This window comes from Corvus moneduloides, chromosome 8 (assembly GCF_009650955.1).
Source record: "Corvus moneduloides isolate bCorMon1 chromosome 8, bCorMon1.pri, whole genome shotgun sequence".
Classification (NCBI taxonomy): Eukaryota; Metazoa; Chordata; class Aves; order Passeriformes; family Corvidae; genus Corvus; species Corvus moneduloides.
In genome coordinates, this window is record NC_045483.1 from 25,618,321 (window position 1) to 25,637,351 (window position 19,031).

The 19,031-nt window shown below is 39.6% G+C and overlaps 1 protein-coding gene across 1 annotated transcript in view; it reads right to left on the bottom strand.

The window, feature by feature from the left end:
- Positions 1 to 15,015, bottom strand: part of LOC116447107 (rap1 GTPase-GDP dissociation stimulator 1-like) — a 31,686-nt gene extending 16,671 nt beyond the window's left edge. The window contains exons 1-5 of the mRNA XM_032115808.1: positions 14,659 to 15,015; positions 3,333 to 3,443; positions 2,386 to 2,508; positions 2,102 to 2,227; positions 388 to 516 (exon numbers count right to left, since the gene is read on the bottom strand). Of these exons, the coding sequence (XP_031971699.1) occupies positions 388 to 516; positions 2,102 to 2,227; positions 2,386 to 2,508; positions 3,333 to 3,443; positions 14,659 to 14,794 (625 nt within the window). The 5' untranslated portion in view covers positions 14,795 to 15,015. The remainder of the gene's footprint in view (positions 1 to 387; positions 517 to 2,101; positions 2,228 to 2,385; positions 2,509 to 3,332; positions 3,444 to 14,658) is intronic.
- Between the last annotated feature and the right edge of the window lie 4,016 nt (positions 15,016 to 19,031).

Below are 19,031 nucleotides of genomic sequence, written 5' to 3' on the forward strand. Positions count from 1 at the left end.
TTTAATAAACAGGCTTTTAATGTACCATCTCTGAAGTAGCTGAAATTTTCAATTTATTATATGAAGTTATGCCATCTCTTCTTTTGGGGCCAAAAGCTGTCTGTTAAATCTGAATTGTTTTAATGTAGTACCAGTAAATGCTGCTGCTCCATAGAAGAGTAGTTATTTCTCCAATCCAGATAGTGTGGCCAGTTCCTGATTAGGTATCAGTAATGTGTTAAAAACAAAGCCCAAAAAAACACCACCCCTGCCTCACCACAAAACCAAAGGAAAAACAAAACAAAGCCAACAAATGTGTGGGCATGGAAGTGCAGTGACAGTGTGGAGATGATATTTTGCTCTAAGATGCAAAAACTTTAAAAAACTTTTAAAAAAGACCTTACTTACCAAGGTCTGCAAGATTGTACAAGGCCAATAGAGCAACGTGGACAAGTGGTTCACTCTCTGCATAGTCAGTTAATATTCGAACCAGTGATGGGATTACTCCAACCTTCACCAGCTCCTCCTGAAGGTCACCTGGTCAGCAAAGCATAGATGTTAAAGGTGATTAAATCAGGAACTGATTAAATCAGTGGAAAGGGTCCAGCTGAGATGCTTAGCAGTAATGTAGTCTGGTTCTTTCTCACACTGTTAGAATTTGTAAAGCCTTTGTGTGGTAGCTTCAGGCTAATGTGTGTGTGGAGGAAATGCAAGTTTGGAACAAATTTTTGCTAAACCTCCTGATTCTACTTTGACTTAAGTAATTAAGCCACTGTCTCCATCCACATGTGCTTGCTGAGGAAAATCCCTGATGACTGTTTTCTTTCTTTTTGTAGTTTTGTAATGAATGCTTGCTTAATATCTAAAATGATTTTGAGTATGCCAAGAACTATAAGATACAAACTTGGCCAGTGATGGTTTCTTACCAGCACAAGGGCACTGCTTGTGCAGCAGTGTCTTGCTGAGAGCTGGGCTCCTGCTTGGGTCACAGCGTGTATGGCAGACACCAGGAAGGATCTGGGTGCTATTGTAGCATGGGCAATGGAAATTCAGACAGGGAATGGTGAAGTTAATTTTTCTTCTCTTTGATGTATTTATTGCTGTATTAGTAATAGAATTTATTAAAGCACATCACAGTTGTCTTGGCAAATCTGTGCTGGGCCTGTGCTCTGCCAGAAGGGAAGCAGATGTGCAGTATGGCCATATGCTGTAGCAATGCTGGTGTACAGGAGCTGCATGAGCCAGGAGTGTTATTGCAAGGAAAAGCTTTTTTTAAGCTATTATGTGTCATTCCCTGGCAAATACATGTAATTCACAGGGAGCTTAGTGGAATCTATACCAGGTACCCATCACATTTGGATTTCATAAGAACAGTACAGGGAGGCAAACCCACAGCTTTCTAAGTAAAGCTGTGCAGATCCACACCAGAAGGATAAGAGAAGATAGGTTGAAGGCAGTGGGTAGTGGATAGAAGATACTGGGTGAAAATTTCCATATTACTTTCAGTATACAATAAATATTTTGGTCAGTCTGGGAGTTAAAAGAAAAATCTTAAACGGTTTGGGCAAGTAAATGAAAATTGTTTAGTTTGTGAGACAGCAGGCAAGCTGGTGTCCAGGTACTATGGAGCACAAAGCTCTCTTGCATACAAGCAGTGGTCCTCAGAAAAGACCACTCCTTGCGTAGATAGATCTCAGTTTGGTTTGGTTTTTTTTTAAGTCTGTTTTTTTCTAACATGGTTTTTAAACAAGTGCTTTCCTTTATAGATGTTCTTATTACTTTGGAAGAAGTCCAAGCCATTCAGGATTTGGACCCAAGGCAGTTCTGCAAAATTGATTAAGATATGTATGAGGCTCTGCTCCTCTTGTAATTGCAACGCAGTTCTGACAGAGATGTGCTACCCTGAAGTCAAAAATACAGGGGGGAAACCCAGAGTTCAGGCAGTGCTTAGGGTGCATTCAGCCAGGTTTGTGTGAGCTGTGTGAATTGTATACCTAACTGGAGGCTGAAGTGCATTATGTGCTCAGGTCTCATAAAATTATTATGAGTTACAGGTTACAATGCCTTTTAAAGTAATGCCTTAGAGCCAGGGAAAATCAGCTTCTTTTCAGTGGATACTTACGATTATCGTAACAGATACGGCCAATGGCCCTCCCAGCATGAAGCAGCATTTCTTGGTCTGTGCTCTCCAGCAAAGGTATCAGTGTTAGAACCAAATCTGCTTCAATACATGGTTTCTTCATTTCCTCTGCATAGATAAAAGAGAGGGAATTCCAGGCTTTTGCAATTTAGGAATGAAACAATTGCAATAGCAATGGCTGGTAGCCATGAAACAAAATTCAGGAGTGAAAACACGCAGCTAATGTGCTGTAAGATGCCTTGTAGTAATACTTGAGCACAACTTACCATTTTTGGCTATCTCTGAAAGCACGTGGGCTGCTTTCACTGCACATTGTGGATTGCCCTTCAGGATTTTTGCCAAAGCTGGGAAGATGCCAGTCTCTCTGAGTAGGTGGAAGGATCTCTGCTCTGCAATGATAAGTGTTAGCAATACCTACAGTAGGTTTGCAGCTGTTTTATTCACATGCTCCTTTGTTTCCTGGAGTTCTGAGTGGGTATCTGTGGGATCCAAGGCTCTGATTTAACAAGGTTCTTAAAGTCTGTCTCACTCTGAATATATGGGCACAGTCATCTACTTGAATTGCAGCAAGTGTGCTTCCAGCTGATTACTCTGCTTTATGCTGAATTGAAGCAGGGGTGGCAAAGCAAAGAGGAAAAGAGTTTCATCTTCTTGGACTATAAGAGGATGCTTGCATAAGGCATGGGAAGTCAGGGATTAAGATGCTATTCCTGAGGTATGGCCTAGCAATTAATTTTGTAGCTAGGCACAGCATCTTTTATTAAACTAGCAATTAGAACAGACAATTCCCATAGCCTTTTTTCATTGACAATATGGCCAGCTGTCCTGAAGGTGGTAAATCACCATCTGCCAGGAGACTCAAATAAATGCAGCTTTACGTCATTTTAGGAGACTGTGCAGAGGCTTTTAGGGACTTTTGTGTAAGTAGACTAGAAACTGCTTTTTAAATGCCTGACCTGATAGGGTCACCCTAAATTAATCCTAGGAGTGTGTAGTAAATAGAATATTAAATCTGGAATTTCTCTGGAGTTTTAGGTATTTTAGTGACCAGTAACTTTGTGATTTTTATACAGAGATAAAAGAAAGCAACACAGCCTGAGGACAGCTATGGTTCCAGCAGCAATCACTCCTTGAAATAGAGTATCACAATAGTCAAAACCTGCAATTAATGCTTTTGAATTGTGCAAATTGGTGATCCAGTGTGATACTTAACTATCTTCAGTAATAGCCAGGAGAATCCCGTTCAAACTTTCAAGGATCTGATCTTCAGCTTCTGTGTCATCTTCACAAAGCCCAAGGTATTCCAGGTGCTTACTCAGGGTTTCTATACAGAATGGGATAGAAAACTCTAGTGAGGCAGCATGGAAAATACTGAGTTCCTTGTGGAACAGTGCTAACATCTTATTATAAAATCATTTCCTGAAGGGTCAAGATCTAAATATGCTCATTTAATCCAAGAGCATGAGGTCAAAGGCTTGGTCACTTCTCATACAGCACATAGCTCTTGTGCAGGCATAAACATGTAGAGATAAATTGTCTGAAAACAGAAATTAACATATAATAACTGTGGCAGAGTTTGAGGTGGGAAGGAGAGAGGAATAATTACAGGACCCAAATCAAGTCTGTCATTTCCAAATACCTGTTTATCATGAAGACAGTACTTGCAGCTCAGCTAACTGGGTACCTACAGTGATAGTGGCCAGTAGCAGGCCCCAAATGAATACAAGAAACAGATGAGGTCAAATACTTCTCCCTTTATTTCTGTCAACTTTGGCCTTTAGAAACATACCTAGTATTTGCATCAATATACATTTAATACATGTTGATCAACTTGTATTCGAAAATTTTTTTATCTGTATAAGTTAATTCACAATTTTTATCTCCACATCACACAGTGACATTCAGTTCCACAGTTTGACTGTTGTAAGAGGAAGACACTTTCCTTTGTTTTAAAATATTTGCCAAAAAGGTCAGAGTTGATGGCCTTTGAGTTGCTGTAGTAAGAGAAAGGAATTATCCCTATTTGCCCTTCCATGTCTGTCATAATCAGATGGATTTTTGTTATAGTCCTCCTTTGTAATTCCTCTGCCAATTGGCTTAGGATTTACAGAAACTTTGATAACTTGCCTGAATCTTTTTCCAGTTCACTTTTATTTATTTTTTCTTTTTGGTGAGGATCTAGAATTTGAAAGTGTTCTCAAGACTCAGGTGGACTGGGATTAAGACAGAGATTGTCATGTTTTGTTTTCTACTCTGTTAATTCTTTGTCTATTTGAGAATGGCTTTTGTGCAGCTAATCAAAATGACCCATTATCTTCTGGGCAGAGGGAGTTACTTAAACCCCACCATCCTTTAGAATTTGGCCATCTTTTCCCCATGTAGGTAGTTTGCATTTGCAGGCACTGAACTTGATGTGCCTCTTTATGCCAAGTCATGCAGGATGATACAATTTTCCTGCAATTCTCTACAGTAAATTTCAATTTTGAGTACTCCAAATAATCAAAAAACTCCTTCCTATTCTGCTATTTCTAGGTCACTTATGAGTATATTGAATTACACAGGTTCCAGTAAAGGTAACCTCAATAATTTTGGCTGTCTATTGTAAAAGCAGTCTTTATTCAGTTCCTCAGACTTCATCAGATAATTTATAAAAACTTGATTAATTTAACCATCTTGGGACTGATTCCTCAATAGTCCTTGTGTTTAATTCCATGCTTCTGCAGGGGCATTGAAGCAGACCCTGTTAAGACAGTTATTTTTGTGAAAAGGCAGTAGAACACCTACAGATTGTGACTAAAACTGACCAGAAAAGGATATTTATTTCTCTTTTGTGGAAAATTCTGGGGTGTTGACATTTTGTTTCATCCCATGCTGGAATAGATTGTTGAAATGGTGGAACTAGAGGCAAACCAGAACAATTTGTTGTAGTTTTTTTGCAGAAGTGGTTCTTTGCCAGCCGGGGCTGCCTGGCGCACTGCCCGGCCGGCGGGGAGCCAGGCTGGAATGGTGCCAGCCAGCTGGTCAGACAGCAGGGAGTGCCTGGCCGCCTGGCCTCTGAGGAGGGTTTTAGCAGAATAAACATGTTCTGAAGGAATACTGTTCGTTTTCTTGAATCAGCATTTTTGCCAGAATATTGCTCATCAGCTTTAGTAATTCACCGTAGAAGTGGGGGAAATGGTCACTCATTGCCTGCAGGGCCTGAGTTTAGAAATCTCTTGAGACTGAGGTACAAAAGGCTTTTTTCCTGAGCTGAAGGCATAGATTATTAATTCATACATAAATCTGTACATAAGATACTGAGTGAGAGGCATAGTAACAGATTTTTGCTGTGGGAGTTGGTTTTTGATTGTCCTAATGAGAGCAGAGACAATAGTGCAGAAAATGTGCTGTAGCACAGGAATTTCATCTGGCTTCTGCAGTGGGGAAAGAGCTATGAGGGGTGAGCTCTTTGAATCCCTTGACCCACTGCTGTGTTTTGACCTATAAAGTCCTCACGGAGTGAGGAAGAAGAATCCCACGCATCTCTCTCAGCAACTGATTTTTGCCTCCTCTAAAACAGCAATGGCTTCTGATTTTTTCATTTTCATAGCACTTCATATGTGTAGAAATTATTTTCTCTTTTTTTCTGGAGGAAGTATAGACTCTATCCTTCAATACAAATGGTACTCTTGGTGTTACTTATTATTGTTTGGGTCCTGAGCAGTGTGAGGTCTGTATGAGCCAATTTGTTTGAGGGCTTGAAACAACTTAATCCAGTCAAATACCTTGTGTTTTGCTGCTTCTTCCTTTGGTAATTTCCCATACTAAGCTTATTCTTCTGTCACTTACCTTTAGTATACTTTAGAAGGTTTTTCCATGGATGATTATTATCATCATTATTATTCAAGGCAGGGAAACAAGGTAATGTGTTTTTCCAGAGTATAAAGATGTGGTAGTTATTCACAACAGAGGTCTATTTAGCTCTGTCTAATGTCTCTTGTAATAGATGGCTAAAGAACAGTAAAAGAAGACACTATATATCCTTTCCCAGGTATGCTTTCTTAACTTCTAGTAATCAACTCCATAGGGATTTTCTTTGCCAGAAGTTTAATCTTGCTCAGTTGCACTTAAATTCATTGAAGTATTTTTGTTAAATTTGTTTGAAACTTAGCTTGCAGAACATGGACTAGAGATAAGTGCCACAAAGTAACTATGGATTGAGAGAGAAAATAACTCATTCTTGTTTTTTCATGTTGAAATTGTCGTCTGGCCCTCTCTTGACTGTAGTTTTCTCTAAATGTATTGCAACACCAGGGCAGGACACACAAGTCTCTATTTTGACATATCCTGTGTAACGGCTGAGGGAGGAGGGTTAGGGCTGAGAAACTGCTAGAGTTCTGCAAGTCAAGAGTAGCTGAAAGGCATAAGATGTGGCCTGAAGAAACTAAAAGCTCAACTCAGTACTGCAAAATAGCTGCTGGGTGTGTCTAGCAATGTAATTAAAAGCAAAGCAAAAAGCAAAGTTGACCTGCATTCATGTTAGTGTGGCAGCCTGCAAAATCATGTAGCTGTAAGTCTCCATTTTCTCACAGTATTTTTTAATGCTCTTCCCTAAAATAAAAAAAAAGAATTCCTGGTTTGTGGCATGACCTATATAAACCTATGGTGATAACTGTACCTGTATGCTGAGTAGAAGTATTATTGCACAGTAGTCGAAATAAAGCTCTAGGTCTTGTCTGGGAATGTGATATTAAATTTATTTCATATGAGACATGAAGGAGTAAATTAGAGATGGAGAAGTCCAGGAGGGCTGGTAAGTGTGTGTGTGTGTGTGTGTGTTAAGAGCAAATAAAGCCTGTAAGGTCACATATATTCCTGCTGGCTGTGAGTGGTGCAGCTACATGATTATAGCATTTTGCTGTAAACCAACGGTAGCAAAAGTTGCTGCTTTTGATTTTGTTATCAGGGAAGGGAGAAGAAAGGTGCCATTCAATTCAAGGAAAGATTTTTTTTTTTTTTTTTTTTTAATTTCTCCAGTGTTGAATTATTGTATTTCATCTCCAGAAAGTTATGCAACTGTTTTGGGACTGGGCTGACTTATATTCTTTCCAATAGAACTATCTTATCTGGGTGCATGAAGTAAAGTATTGGAGGAACAGATCCTCCATCTCTTCAGGCTTTCAAACCCATGGCAAGAAAATTGTTCTATAAATCAGATAAGCTATTATCTGTGTCTCCGTGAAAAGCCACTTACGGCCATGTTAAAAGATACATTTTGTGTCTTTGTCACTGCACTCGAGGGTGATGAGATGTAGGAGAAAAATCACAAGATTTAAAAGGACCTGGGGAGAGAATTTAAAACTAGTATCCTGAGGATGAAAGGGATATAATTATGAACAACTCCTGACCTGGCTGGTTTTTAACTCTTGTTCCTCTGTATTCTTCAGCAACTCTCTTCAAGGAGGAAAGGAGTGGGAATGTATGAGTATAGTTTTTCCTTGAAGGCTGGAACCCTGTCATTATCTGGGAATTGAAATATCTCCTTTCACCCACTTTCAGAATCTGAGAGGGGCCATATTTTCCCCAATATTCTTTTCTCCTGGTCTAGACTGTTGGTAATTATTCTCAATGTTAATGGCCAAACACATAACAGTTTCCAAGCATGCTTTAAAAATACCTCTTGCCAAGAACTGGAAAATAGAGGAAAGCCCACTGTGTTGTCCCCAAAATCTAGCCTTTGCCCCTTGCTTTTGCAGCCTTTCTGGACTGCATTGGCCCATCCTGAACTCCTTAAAGTATTGTTCAATGCCTGTGATCCTGTGGGATGGACCTTTGAACATTTTACTATTCAAAGAATATGAGAAAGCAGCAGGTTTCAAAGGAGATTTTAGTGTTTAGCGTGAGCCACAGGTTGAAAGGATGATGAAGACAGGAATTTAAGCCTGGCTGGCTAGTACTTACGTTAATGTTCTCTATTAATCACAGGGATTTACAAAAACTTTCTATAATCCATGACTAAAATTCTCTTAATTGTCGCAAATCAGATCGGAGAGCCACAAATGCTCTCTTTGATGTGGTGTCATGCATGGCATTTTTTTTTTTTTTTTTTTTTTTTTTTTTTTTTTTTTTTTTGAAAATGAGATAAAGAAATCACCTAGCAGTAAAGTAGAAGAAGAAAAGAGGCACGGAACATAAGTGGGTCATCATCTGGTTTCCATGGCTTGATACAGAGTGTTGGATTTTCAATGCCTGAACACCAACTGCTAGACAAAGGGTGCTGCAAAGGGGTGGTGAGCAGAAAAAACTTAAAAGAGAGATTTCAAAAGAAGAGTGTGCTGATGCAGGAAGGGGTTCCAATTGATAACACCCTTTGAGAACCTGTGCATAGTTCTAACTTGAGCGAAACTGAGTGAATGGAGAAGTTGGAAATGGAAGCAGTGAAAGGAGATGGACAAATGTTGCATCATTTGGTTGGGAATTGTACGGTTGAAGCTTAAGAGTTTCATGGTGCATGACTGGAGTATGAAGCTCTAAGTGCATAAACAAAGGCTTTTTTCTTCCTTAACAGTGAGAAACTGAGATGGCCCGAAGAAATTTTCAGAAAACTAGTAGAGAAATGCAGGCTCCGAAGAGGCCCTAGTAAAAGGAGATACTGATAGTCTTGTGGTAACCCATACTGATATACTATTATTGTGAGAAAAAATGGTGATTGATTGTGAAATGAAGATTGTTTGGGAGGGGGAAAGCAACTCTATATTTTTATAATTTTTGGCTTTATTCTCAGATAATTGAATTCCCACCAAGGAGGGACTACAGGAAAGAATGTGTATGAGGAAAGCTGTGGGTAGAAAGCAGATCCTGTTGGCTTGTGGCTGATGTAATGCCCTGTGGAGTCAATGAGAAAAATGGCTGCAGAACCCTGACTGAAAACAGATAAGAGGAAAAATATGATAACCTAAAGCAGGTCAGTGAGATAAGTCAAAAGAAAGCCAGCCAAGTGCAGTCAGGGAGAACATATGTGCCAAAGAGATGACCTATAGCATGAAAAGCTGCTTAATTGTATTCTGTTAAACTTACTCCTTTTTTTGAGGGGTGGAGAATAGGGATAAAATTCACTTCAGTGTAAGGGTATCAAAATGTTGTAAACTTGTGTACCAGGATGTGCCTTTTTCATGCCTGATGATTTAACTGTGACTTAGTGCTTAGGGACTAGGTCTGTTTGATATAGACCAACTTCACAGGCTAATGCTGAGCCTGAGCTCTCAGATGCTCCAATTCATTATGCAAGGTAAGGAAATTCTAGATCCAAAGGCTGGAAGTTATGCTAGCAGGAATAGCCACAAATGTGCTGTGCTCAAAAGCAAGAAGTAAAGCACCATCAGCACAATCTGTGTTTGGGTAATATTTTCAGGTAGTTTTTTTTTTTTTTTTTTTTTAATAAACAAGAGGTCAGAAAACTTGATGGTTTAAATCAAAGTTCAACTTCTTTCACAGTTGTTTGGTTCCAGGAGGTGTTGATTTCATCATGCATTGTGAAAGAGGAGTAAATTGTCAGTACAGCAAAGCTATATGTGAGCAGGTAAGCAATCAGACAAATTGTGACTGCTAGGGATAAATTGGCTTCATTTACAGAAACAAATGAAATCTGTGTCTTGCTCACTGGAGATCTAATTTTCTGCGTTTGTTGAATGATGTTGGTCTCTAAAGATACCTTTGATCACACAGTTAATATACATCTTCAGTTTTGCAGCATAAAGTGATTTAAAGGAACCCTTCCCTACGGTTATCGTGTCTGTATGGGAAGTATGCCATAGTCTCAGCCAAAGAGCATTCAGCCTCATTTTCCTGGCTCCCTAAATTTAGCTTGAAGAGCTGTCAGTGGAGGCAAAACCAATTAGGCTCCATGGCAGAGAAAACACTAATTTCCTTTGGCTGACAAATCCTACAAGGGGTTTTTTAGCCAAGCAAAAAACAGCTGTGAAAAAATAAGCCTTTTTGCTGGTATGAAAGCCACAGCCCAGCCCTCATCTCTCCCTGCTAAGCAGTCTCTTGGGAGCGTAGGTGGATGTTGGAGACTGTGGACAGTGACAAGAAAGCTGCAGTGTCCAGGCCCAGCATGTGTTGTCACAAGGAAAGATGTCAGTGGGTGTTGGGCACAGGATGGTGGGTTGGAGAGCTGGGAAGATGTTCCATCCCTGACCCCAGTGTCTGCTGCCTCTGCAGTGAAGCAGGGCCATTCATCCCTGGCCATGGCAGTGTGTGTGAACCAGAACAGGGACTTGTTGCAAAGCCCTGCTTGGCTGCAGGTGTTTTGGTTGGTGTGTGGGTGTTACTGGAGCACGCTGATGCACAGCAGAAGCCAGAACGTGTGTGCAGTGCATCACCAGGCAGGGTGCAGGAAACAGGGCTGGAAACCCAGCCATGGGCACGGCTGGCAGAGCAAGGAGGCCCTGCCAGGGAGCCCAGTGGCAGGAGAGCTGTATGGAGTGATGATAAATAACAAAGCAAATGCAATTATTGGCCTTTTGTGCCTGGGCTCCACCTAAACAGGCACAGCACAAAGGTCCCACTGTCCAGATTAAAATTCCTGAACTTCTAGGGTTTAATTAATGATTGCTTCTATGCAAGTAAACTCATAGGCCTGAGCATTTGTCTGTTCTGCTTGTGTGTGACAAATGTTGTTTGAAGAGACTGTAGTACAAAGATATATTGTTGGCCTTGAAAGGCATTCATTTCTCTTTGCTTCTCTGGTACAACACCAAAAAAAGAGTATATTTTGTCTGCAGCTTGTCTGCCACCTGCACCTGTCTTGTTCTTGCTGATTGCTTGTATGACTCCACTCAAGATCTGGAAAAAGACACTGAGAGAGGAGGATTTTGTTCCTGCACTGTTGAAGATAAGGGTATTGTATGACCTGTGGAGTGAGGTGTCTTTTTAATTTCAGAGGTCTCCAGAATAAAGTGGACAGCAGTGGGAATTTGCCTAAATTCTGTTAAATGTAAATTTTTTTGTGACGCTGTCTGCAATTTTGTAGTGCTGAGTATTACCATGTTGATCCTGACGTGTGTTTGACCCATTTTATAACTTGAGAGAGATGTGAAGATCCTTGGAACACAGTATTAAAGTTGGTTGCATAGTGGATGTGCCAGGAATGTTTTTTTCTTGCTTAATGGGGGTGTGTGTGTGTGTTTGGCTATTTTTGTGCAGTATAAGAGACTTTGTACTGTAAAAAAAGACCATTCTCAAGTCTGACACACGTTTGAAAAGTTATGGCCTTATAAGCTCTGTTGGTGCTTAATGCAAGTAACATGTTGCTGTAAGATATGACTTATAATTCAGAGCTCTGCTCCAAACCTGAGTTGCTCAGCAGAATCTGCTTACTGGTGCATCACTTTATCAATATCTATAAAGTGTTACTTTTATGGTTGTTCCCAGCAGAGCAAGAAGGATCAGATTTTAGATGTATGCAGATGGACACAGGTGTCTTAACAATTTTGAAAATCTGGTATTTTTTTTGCTGGGTAATTTTTTGTTTGGTTTAACTTAATCATGTTGACCTGGTTACCTGTGCTGTGTGAGTAGGTTTGAGCTCTGCTGTGTGAGTGGGTTGGTGTTACCTGGGCACTGAAGGTCGCAGTAAGGTTTTCCTGGACAAGTATATGTTTACATAATGCTGTGTAAGCTTTTTTGAGAGTACCTAGCACTATCAGGTTCCAAAATCTTGGCAGGTTTCTCTCACTTTTATTTGTCTGGAAGAAATGCTTGCAATCATTAGAAATTATCTAAATAATTTTAATAATATCAAAATTATCGAAGTGTATGGGAGGGGCTTTGGAGAAAAGGAAAAAGAAATGTTTAATATAGGGAGGGAGGGACTGTCTCTGAACAAGTCATAAGATTCTTTTGCTGTGCTGAGCTTGTGCATCTTAGCTGAATTACTTTCTGACTAGATTTCTTCCTATTGTTCTACTTTTTTTTGCACAAGTAAGTTAAAGAATGATAAAACTATTTGGATAAAATAGTTTTGGGATGCTAAATATTTCAACATCTGCATTGAACAGCGCTGATTCCAAAAACTTCTGATATTTCTTATAGCCTTAAAATATTCTCTAATTTATAACATGGGCTAATTTCTTTCAAATGGGTATTTGTTCTTCCTTTCTGGAATTGATGTTTTTGAAGGAGTTTCTACAGGTCTTTCAGTAAAGCTGAGCTGCTTTTATTCCCAAATGTTTCTAGACTGATCAGGACATAGTTTTGCACTCTTGACTACCAAGCACCATAGCAAAGTCCCCATTCCAGTTTATAAATAACAATATACTGCACTGTCTTTTCCTGGACTGGGTCCTGGATGAAGTACTTTTTCTGTATAGATTTTAATTTAAATTATATCTCCATTACAAAACAGCTCCCCCTGAAAACTGGATTTTGATATTAGAATAGTGAAAAGATAATTTAGCTCTTTCCAAGCAGCACCGTATTTTATTTATTTAATTTAGGGTTTTTAATGTGTGTGGAGAGGATCCCAAAGCACAAGAGTGATAGTTTTAGCTGAATGGATATTAAAAGTTACTTGGATTGCAACAGAGCAAGAAGAGGGGTGGTGTGGTTTTTTTTTTTTTTTTTGGATTGTTGGTGACCCTGTGATGCAAACAAGTCCTTAGAAACAGAGAAGATGGAAACACATACAGGTTATGGGCCCTCAGACACAATCTCATCCTTCCTCAAGTGTAAGAGCTTTGTTTCACAAAGCACCTCAGAAATGAGGCTGAGAGCCTTTGAGGAGTTAGTTCAAAACTGCTTCTGGGACTCTGTCTGCCCTCCTGCAGCCTGTACGGGTCAGGATGGCTTTATTGACTCTGGTGCAGAATATTTCTAGTTCTACAGAGTAAGAGTGGCTGAATTTTCATTAGGTTCTAGCAACAAGCTTTGTTGACTCTAATTAAAGTGCATCTGACACAATGATTTAAAATGCGGAAGGAAAAAAAAAAAACCCAAACAACTTGAATTAAAAGCAGCAGCTGTGGGATTTCCCTATGGTATTGATATATTATGGATTTATAATGCTGTTGAAGCAAATGGCAAGGTGCTGGGGAATGCTGAAAACTGCACACACAAGGAATCTGTAATATTGTCCAGGCTGGCTTTAGTAGTATTAGTTGTAAGGAAGGTAATACAGCTTACATCTAAAAATTGCCTGAATTCTTACATGGTTTTACATGAATAAATGTTTCTTTAGAAAAGGTAAGTTTGACAAACCTGAACTTAGAAGTGTATGGGTTTCTGTTTGTTGTTTTTTATTATTATGCTGCCCAAAGTTTCATACTTGGGCAGCACAAACAGTGCTGTGTGAGCAAAAGCAGGCTGTAAAGAGTAGGAACAAAAGTGGGAATAAAAACTTTGAGCCACGACCAGCAAATATATCAAAAGGATAAGCCTTCTGAGCAGAACATTCAGAAAGTGGGACAGGTACACATAAATGATGTAGGAGTAGAAGAAACAATCCACCAAGTTCAGCTATCTCCACCTGAATTGCAATAGAAAGTCAGTCCTGCAGAAATGACCCTGTACAAATAGAGGTAGTTTAGCCAGAAGCACTGCCTGTCTAATACTGGTTTAGTCCACTTATATTTTGTTCCCATCTCTCTGACTGTTTAAGGTCCTTTTAAGTTATATTTTGACCTGTTTTTTTATCAGTGTCCCACAACTACTGAGATGTTTAACTTTGCTTGAATAATTATTTAATTGACTAGGAAGATAATTACTCTAAATGGCTGCTCAGTTGTCATACTGCTCTTAAAGACAGATTATTTTGCCCTTAAACATACTGAGTATTACTAAGATTAGTTCTGCTGATGTCACAAGGTCCAATTGTGACGTGAGTTGCCATCATGTGAATGAAGGTGGAAGACTGAACCCTTTGATCCAGTTAACCAATACCTTGGAATGATCTGGAGACTAATGGAAATTAAAGTCTCAAAGGTGTATTTTAAATGCAGTATGAAAGGCATTCCTTTCACATGGAAAGATCATAGCCAAGGGCTTGTTCTCCAGCTTTGCCTGTCCTGAGGGCTGAGTCATAAGGAAGCATATTCAAAGGCTGGACCACTTAAATGCAGCTCCAGTCCTTCCAGCAGCACTTGGCAAAGTGCAGTATGTATGCAGAGGCACATGTGAGCATATTTGCTTTGATGGATGTTGTACTGTCAATAGAGAAGAATGAATTTTAGTTCTTTCAAATACTTAAATTTCATGAGAACTCATCATTTTCCAGTGCTTTAAGTTCCCTTTTCATTGCCATTCTCATAATTTGCTAGTGTTCTTTAAACCAGCCTGTATTTTCATGTGACTATAAGTGTTAAGTATTGTTTGAATTAGAAGACGCAAGAATTTTAGGTCTCCTATATTACTGCATTTAACATAGACCTACGCTTGTATATTTAAATGATCCTAAATTAGTTTTCTATTTCTGTCACACACATCTGCAATTTCTAGATGAGAGAAAATGAATCACATAGTAGAGATTGTATCTATCTATAGTTAACAAGAACTTTACTTACCCATAAAAGCTGTAGCTCTCCAGAATGGGGACAATAAAGAATAGCTGATCTGTGAGTCTGTGTCCTTTGCAGTGCCCAAGCTGTGAATAAGGGAGAATATTTTATAGCTTTCAAGCTGATGAGCAGCCCACAGCATGCTCACTCTTTCCTCCTCCTGCCTTTTTCTGTGACCCTGCTCTTCAAATGCATCTAATACTCCATAATTACTTAATCCTCCACCACGGCTTTTGTTTCCAGTTCTTAGATGTCATTAACAGAAATGGAAACATAGTAATTATCACTCTGGGAGAGAACCTTTCAGATCTTCAAAACAGTTTATACTGTATTTCCCTCTGCTGTCATTCAGAAGAGTGATTATTGAATCTAATAAGGGACAGAGTTCCAAGACAGACTAGATTGATTGGCATCTACTTACAGCCAGATTTAAGAGTGCTCCTAGAAGCTGACTCTAAAGTGTAGCCAAATTTCATCCATACCTGGACCCCACCTAGCAGGTGCTAAGCCCTTGAGAAAGCATGGTCCAAGCCCTTCTTATTCTTCATACTCACCTTTCAAGTTTATGGCTAAAATATAAAAGAGAATTTTTTTTTTTTTTTTTTTTTTTCTCTAAAGGAAACTTTAGAGCCTGAAGGTGCTATTTCTGGCTTACTGTTTTTGATCAAGTAGAATGTTTTCTGAAATATTCTCAATTATTATTTTGTAATGGTTCTCAAAAAAGCAATGCTGTTTTGGGAGCAATAGTTTGAAAAAAATGTACCGGGTTTGTTTTTTTTTTTATGTTGCCTAAGCCCATTTTATGGGAAAGTCGAACCTGTAATAAATAAGAGCCAGTTATAGGACAACTTAAGAAGCATGTGCTGTGTTCTATTCAGGATGCATTACAACCCCTGCTGCAGCCTGAGTTAGAGGAAATGCTGTCTGCCAGTTAATACTATTTAAAGATTGTTCCAGTAAGCAGATTGGGCTTCCCAGTGTGGTGCTGCTTGGTGGGGGCTGTGTATTGCAGTGTCTGTGGCTATAACAGTGGCTGCAAGTCTGTAGCATCCTAAAACTTCACTGCACCATGGAATTATAATCACTGTGGTGATTATAACGCTGGAGGGAGTTTAATTTGCTGACTCTTAAAAAGCAATCTGATAATGAGTTTGGAGCCTGAGGATCCTGTAAAGGAGGTGGAGATGTTTTACTGACTCTCTTGCTCAATAATTAAGAAGCTGCTCCCTTTGACTGGGCTTATGGAGAGGGAGGATGAGCTGAATTCTTTCTGACTTTTTTTTTTTTCCATTTGAAATGACATGTCTTCCAAAGTTGCATATGATTTGGAAAACAAAAGGTGAAGGTAATAGTCCTAAGGTAAAGATTGCTACCTTACATCCTGTAATGGGGAAAATTCTTGTGTGTATTGCACTGTGTTTGCATTGTCACATCCAGAAAAAAATGCTTTTTGCAGATGCTGGAGAAATAGAGCATGTATGCTTGACTGCTTAAAAGGGACCAAGGATCAGTCATGGATTAAGCTTCATGTCACAAAATGATGAGACCTTCTTGCTGGTTCAGAGATTGACAAGATGAGCTGGTTCTTGTTGGCTTTGGGGTATCAAAGGTACCACTGTTTATTGAGGTCAGAGTGCAGACTGAGGCTTAGGCGGGATTGCCACATGCTGTCAGCATGGCCAGAGGTTGGGATATCTCTGAAATGCAAGCAAGAGCATTTTTTTGGCAGAGCTGGTAAAGTGTGAAGCCCCAAAAGGGACAAGAACCAAAAGGGGATGAGTAGGAGGCGGTACTGCAGCATTAGACATACCAGACACATTCATCCTCCATAGGAGCCAGTTCCAGTGTGTTTTGAAGTCAATAGGAATTTTTTCAAAGAACCTGGATCAGGCTCATAGATATGTAGAAAATGGTAATAATGAAAAAAAATTAACATCTTTCCTTGGTAAAAGATTGAAGACCACAAGGGAAACAAAACGAGGTATCTAGTAAATGGGTGAAGACAAGTAAGAAATCACATCAGATAAACACATCTTCAGTGTCATTCATCATCTTGCTGCAATGAATACTAATGGGGAAAGAGAGGTTCATAACACTGCACAAAGCACTGGCAAGCAGCCAGGTATGGAAATCCTGTGCCAAATGAACTGTGATTTTATATGGAAACTAATCAGTTTCAAAGATTATGACAAAATATGAGAATCCAAATTTATAGAACTGCACTGTCAAGATAAAATGCTCTTTCTGTTTGCACATAATCCTGCAAATCTGTTGTAAGAGACACTGCATGAGGTTCTTACCAGTATCAGGTGCTGATTATGGTGGGTGCTGTACAAATGCACAGGGAGCAATTTTTGCACTGGAAAAGTTTACAGCCAAACTGAAAAATCAAAAGATACCTCATCAGTAACCTGGCACAGGGTCAGTGGCAGAGGCAGTGAGAGGAGCCAGCAGTGTTCCTGCTCCTCAGGTGAGGAACAACCTCAGCACTGGTGAAGCATTAACTGGTCAGTACTGCTGAGAGGGACAATGTGCTCCAGTCTCAGGCAGACCCTGTGCTTTTACAGCTTCTGAGGTAAAGCTGGGCCTCCACCTGGGGGACCTGAGCTGTATTTATGCCTCCTCTTCTAGACACATCCCAGGACTGATAGACAGGGAGAAAATATTTTCTCTGCAGATACCAATGAAAAAGCTTCCTTTCAGCAAAAGAAATTATCTAGAATAAATGGATGAGTCTTCCTTCCTTTCTTAGTTGATGGATTGCTTTAAGTTAAGTTAATCTAATAATTCTGCAGTGTGATGTATCTCATCTGAGGGTTAATTTGATGCTTTAATTTTTTACAAGGTGGAAATGGGATTCATTTGATTGTGGCTTCAAGTAAACTGTCCTTTTTCTAGGAGAAAAAAAAAAGGTGGACAGTGTGTACCTGCACTGCTCTGAGCAGTAAAATACCAGAAAAAGGTTTTTTGGAAAGGACTTTCTGCCCTGGGGAACATGCGCTGATTTCATATATAGTACTGTTTATCTTTGCCTTTGAATACTAGTGAAAGGGTATTTTGGTCTGATTCACAGGTCTAGTAGATACAGTTATTTTGGGAAACATCAGAAGATTTTTAGAAAAGGAGCCATCATTTTACTTGCTCAGTGTGAAACTTTTGTAACTGTGGTGAAAATAAAGCTAACAGAACAGAAGGGAGAATGGAGGAGTTGGAGCGGAGGGTGAGCATATCTGAGAGGAGAAGCTGGAGCCTGTGGTCATGCTTCAGTAAACTGCTTTGGGGAAAGAATTGGGAATAAGCTGATCTACAGCAGCACATTAAGATGCACAGCAAGTGCCATCCTTTTCATGGGGACACATCACCACACAGGGAGCAGGGCACAACTCACAGTGCTCTGAGAGGTGTGGCTGCACCTCCTGGCATGCTGCAGTGCTGCTCCAGCTGTGTGGAGGACATCAGAGATTTATTACTCTCTGCAATTCAGATTACTCTGAAGTACATTGATGGGGAATCCATCTTAGCAAATACCATTATTGAGTTTAGAGGTACACTTCTGATTTATTATGAAAATCATGGTATATTCTTATAGGTAAAAACACATAATTACAGCTACCAGAGTTCTGTCCAAGATTTCCTGAAAAGAAGCACAATCTATTGTGCACTAGATTTACTCTGCATGTTCTTGTGCATGTTGGATGTGATCTGAGCATGCTGTTTGTCCTGTATTTCTTGGTGTTTTGCAATTCTCTTGTAACTCCAGGTCTGAGTAGGCTACAGGTATCACCAAATCCAGGACAAATTGCCATTATGTACATGGAGCACTCTGGTCCCTATGTATTCACTAGAGAGAGAATTTATGCATATCCAGGGACCATGTTTGGAGTTCTGGCAGTTAGGTCAGGTTTTTTGTTTTTTTGGTGGTTTTTTTTGGGTATACCTAATGGTCATATTCTCAAATTGAACATTTCCTGATGGTGAAAAAAGACTTGTTCAATAAGTGTATGAATTGCTGCTGTCACTGTTATTTCACTTTCAGACTGGCTTAGCTTGGTATTCCTAATTAATTAAAAGCAGAAACACTTATAGTAATGACAGTCAGTAGTACTTCAGGTGTCCTTTTCTATGCCTCCATGAAGTATCTGGCTCCTTCAAACCTATGTATTTTTCAATAGTTTTGTCTTTGTTCTCCCTTACTGCAATTTTTATGCACCACTTCTTGCTTTCTCTTTTGTGTGGTGCTGGTGCAATAAAAATATACATACACTCACAGATTTTTTTACGCTTTTTAGTACAGAACAAAAATACCAAATGGAAAGCATCAGATGCCTGTCAGCCTGAGTGTCTTCAACCGAGGAAGAAACCACCACCATATCCTGCCT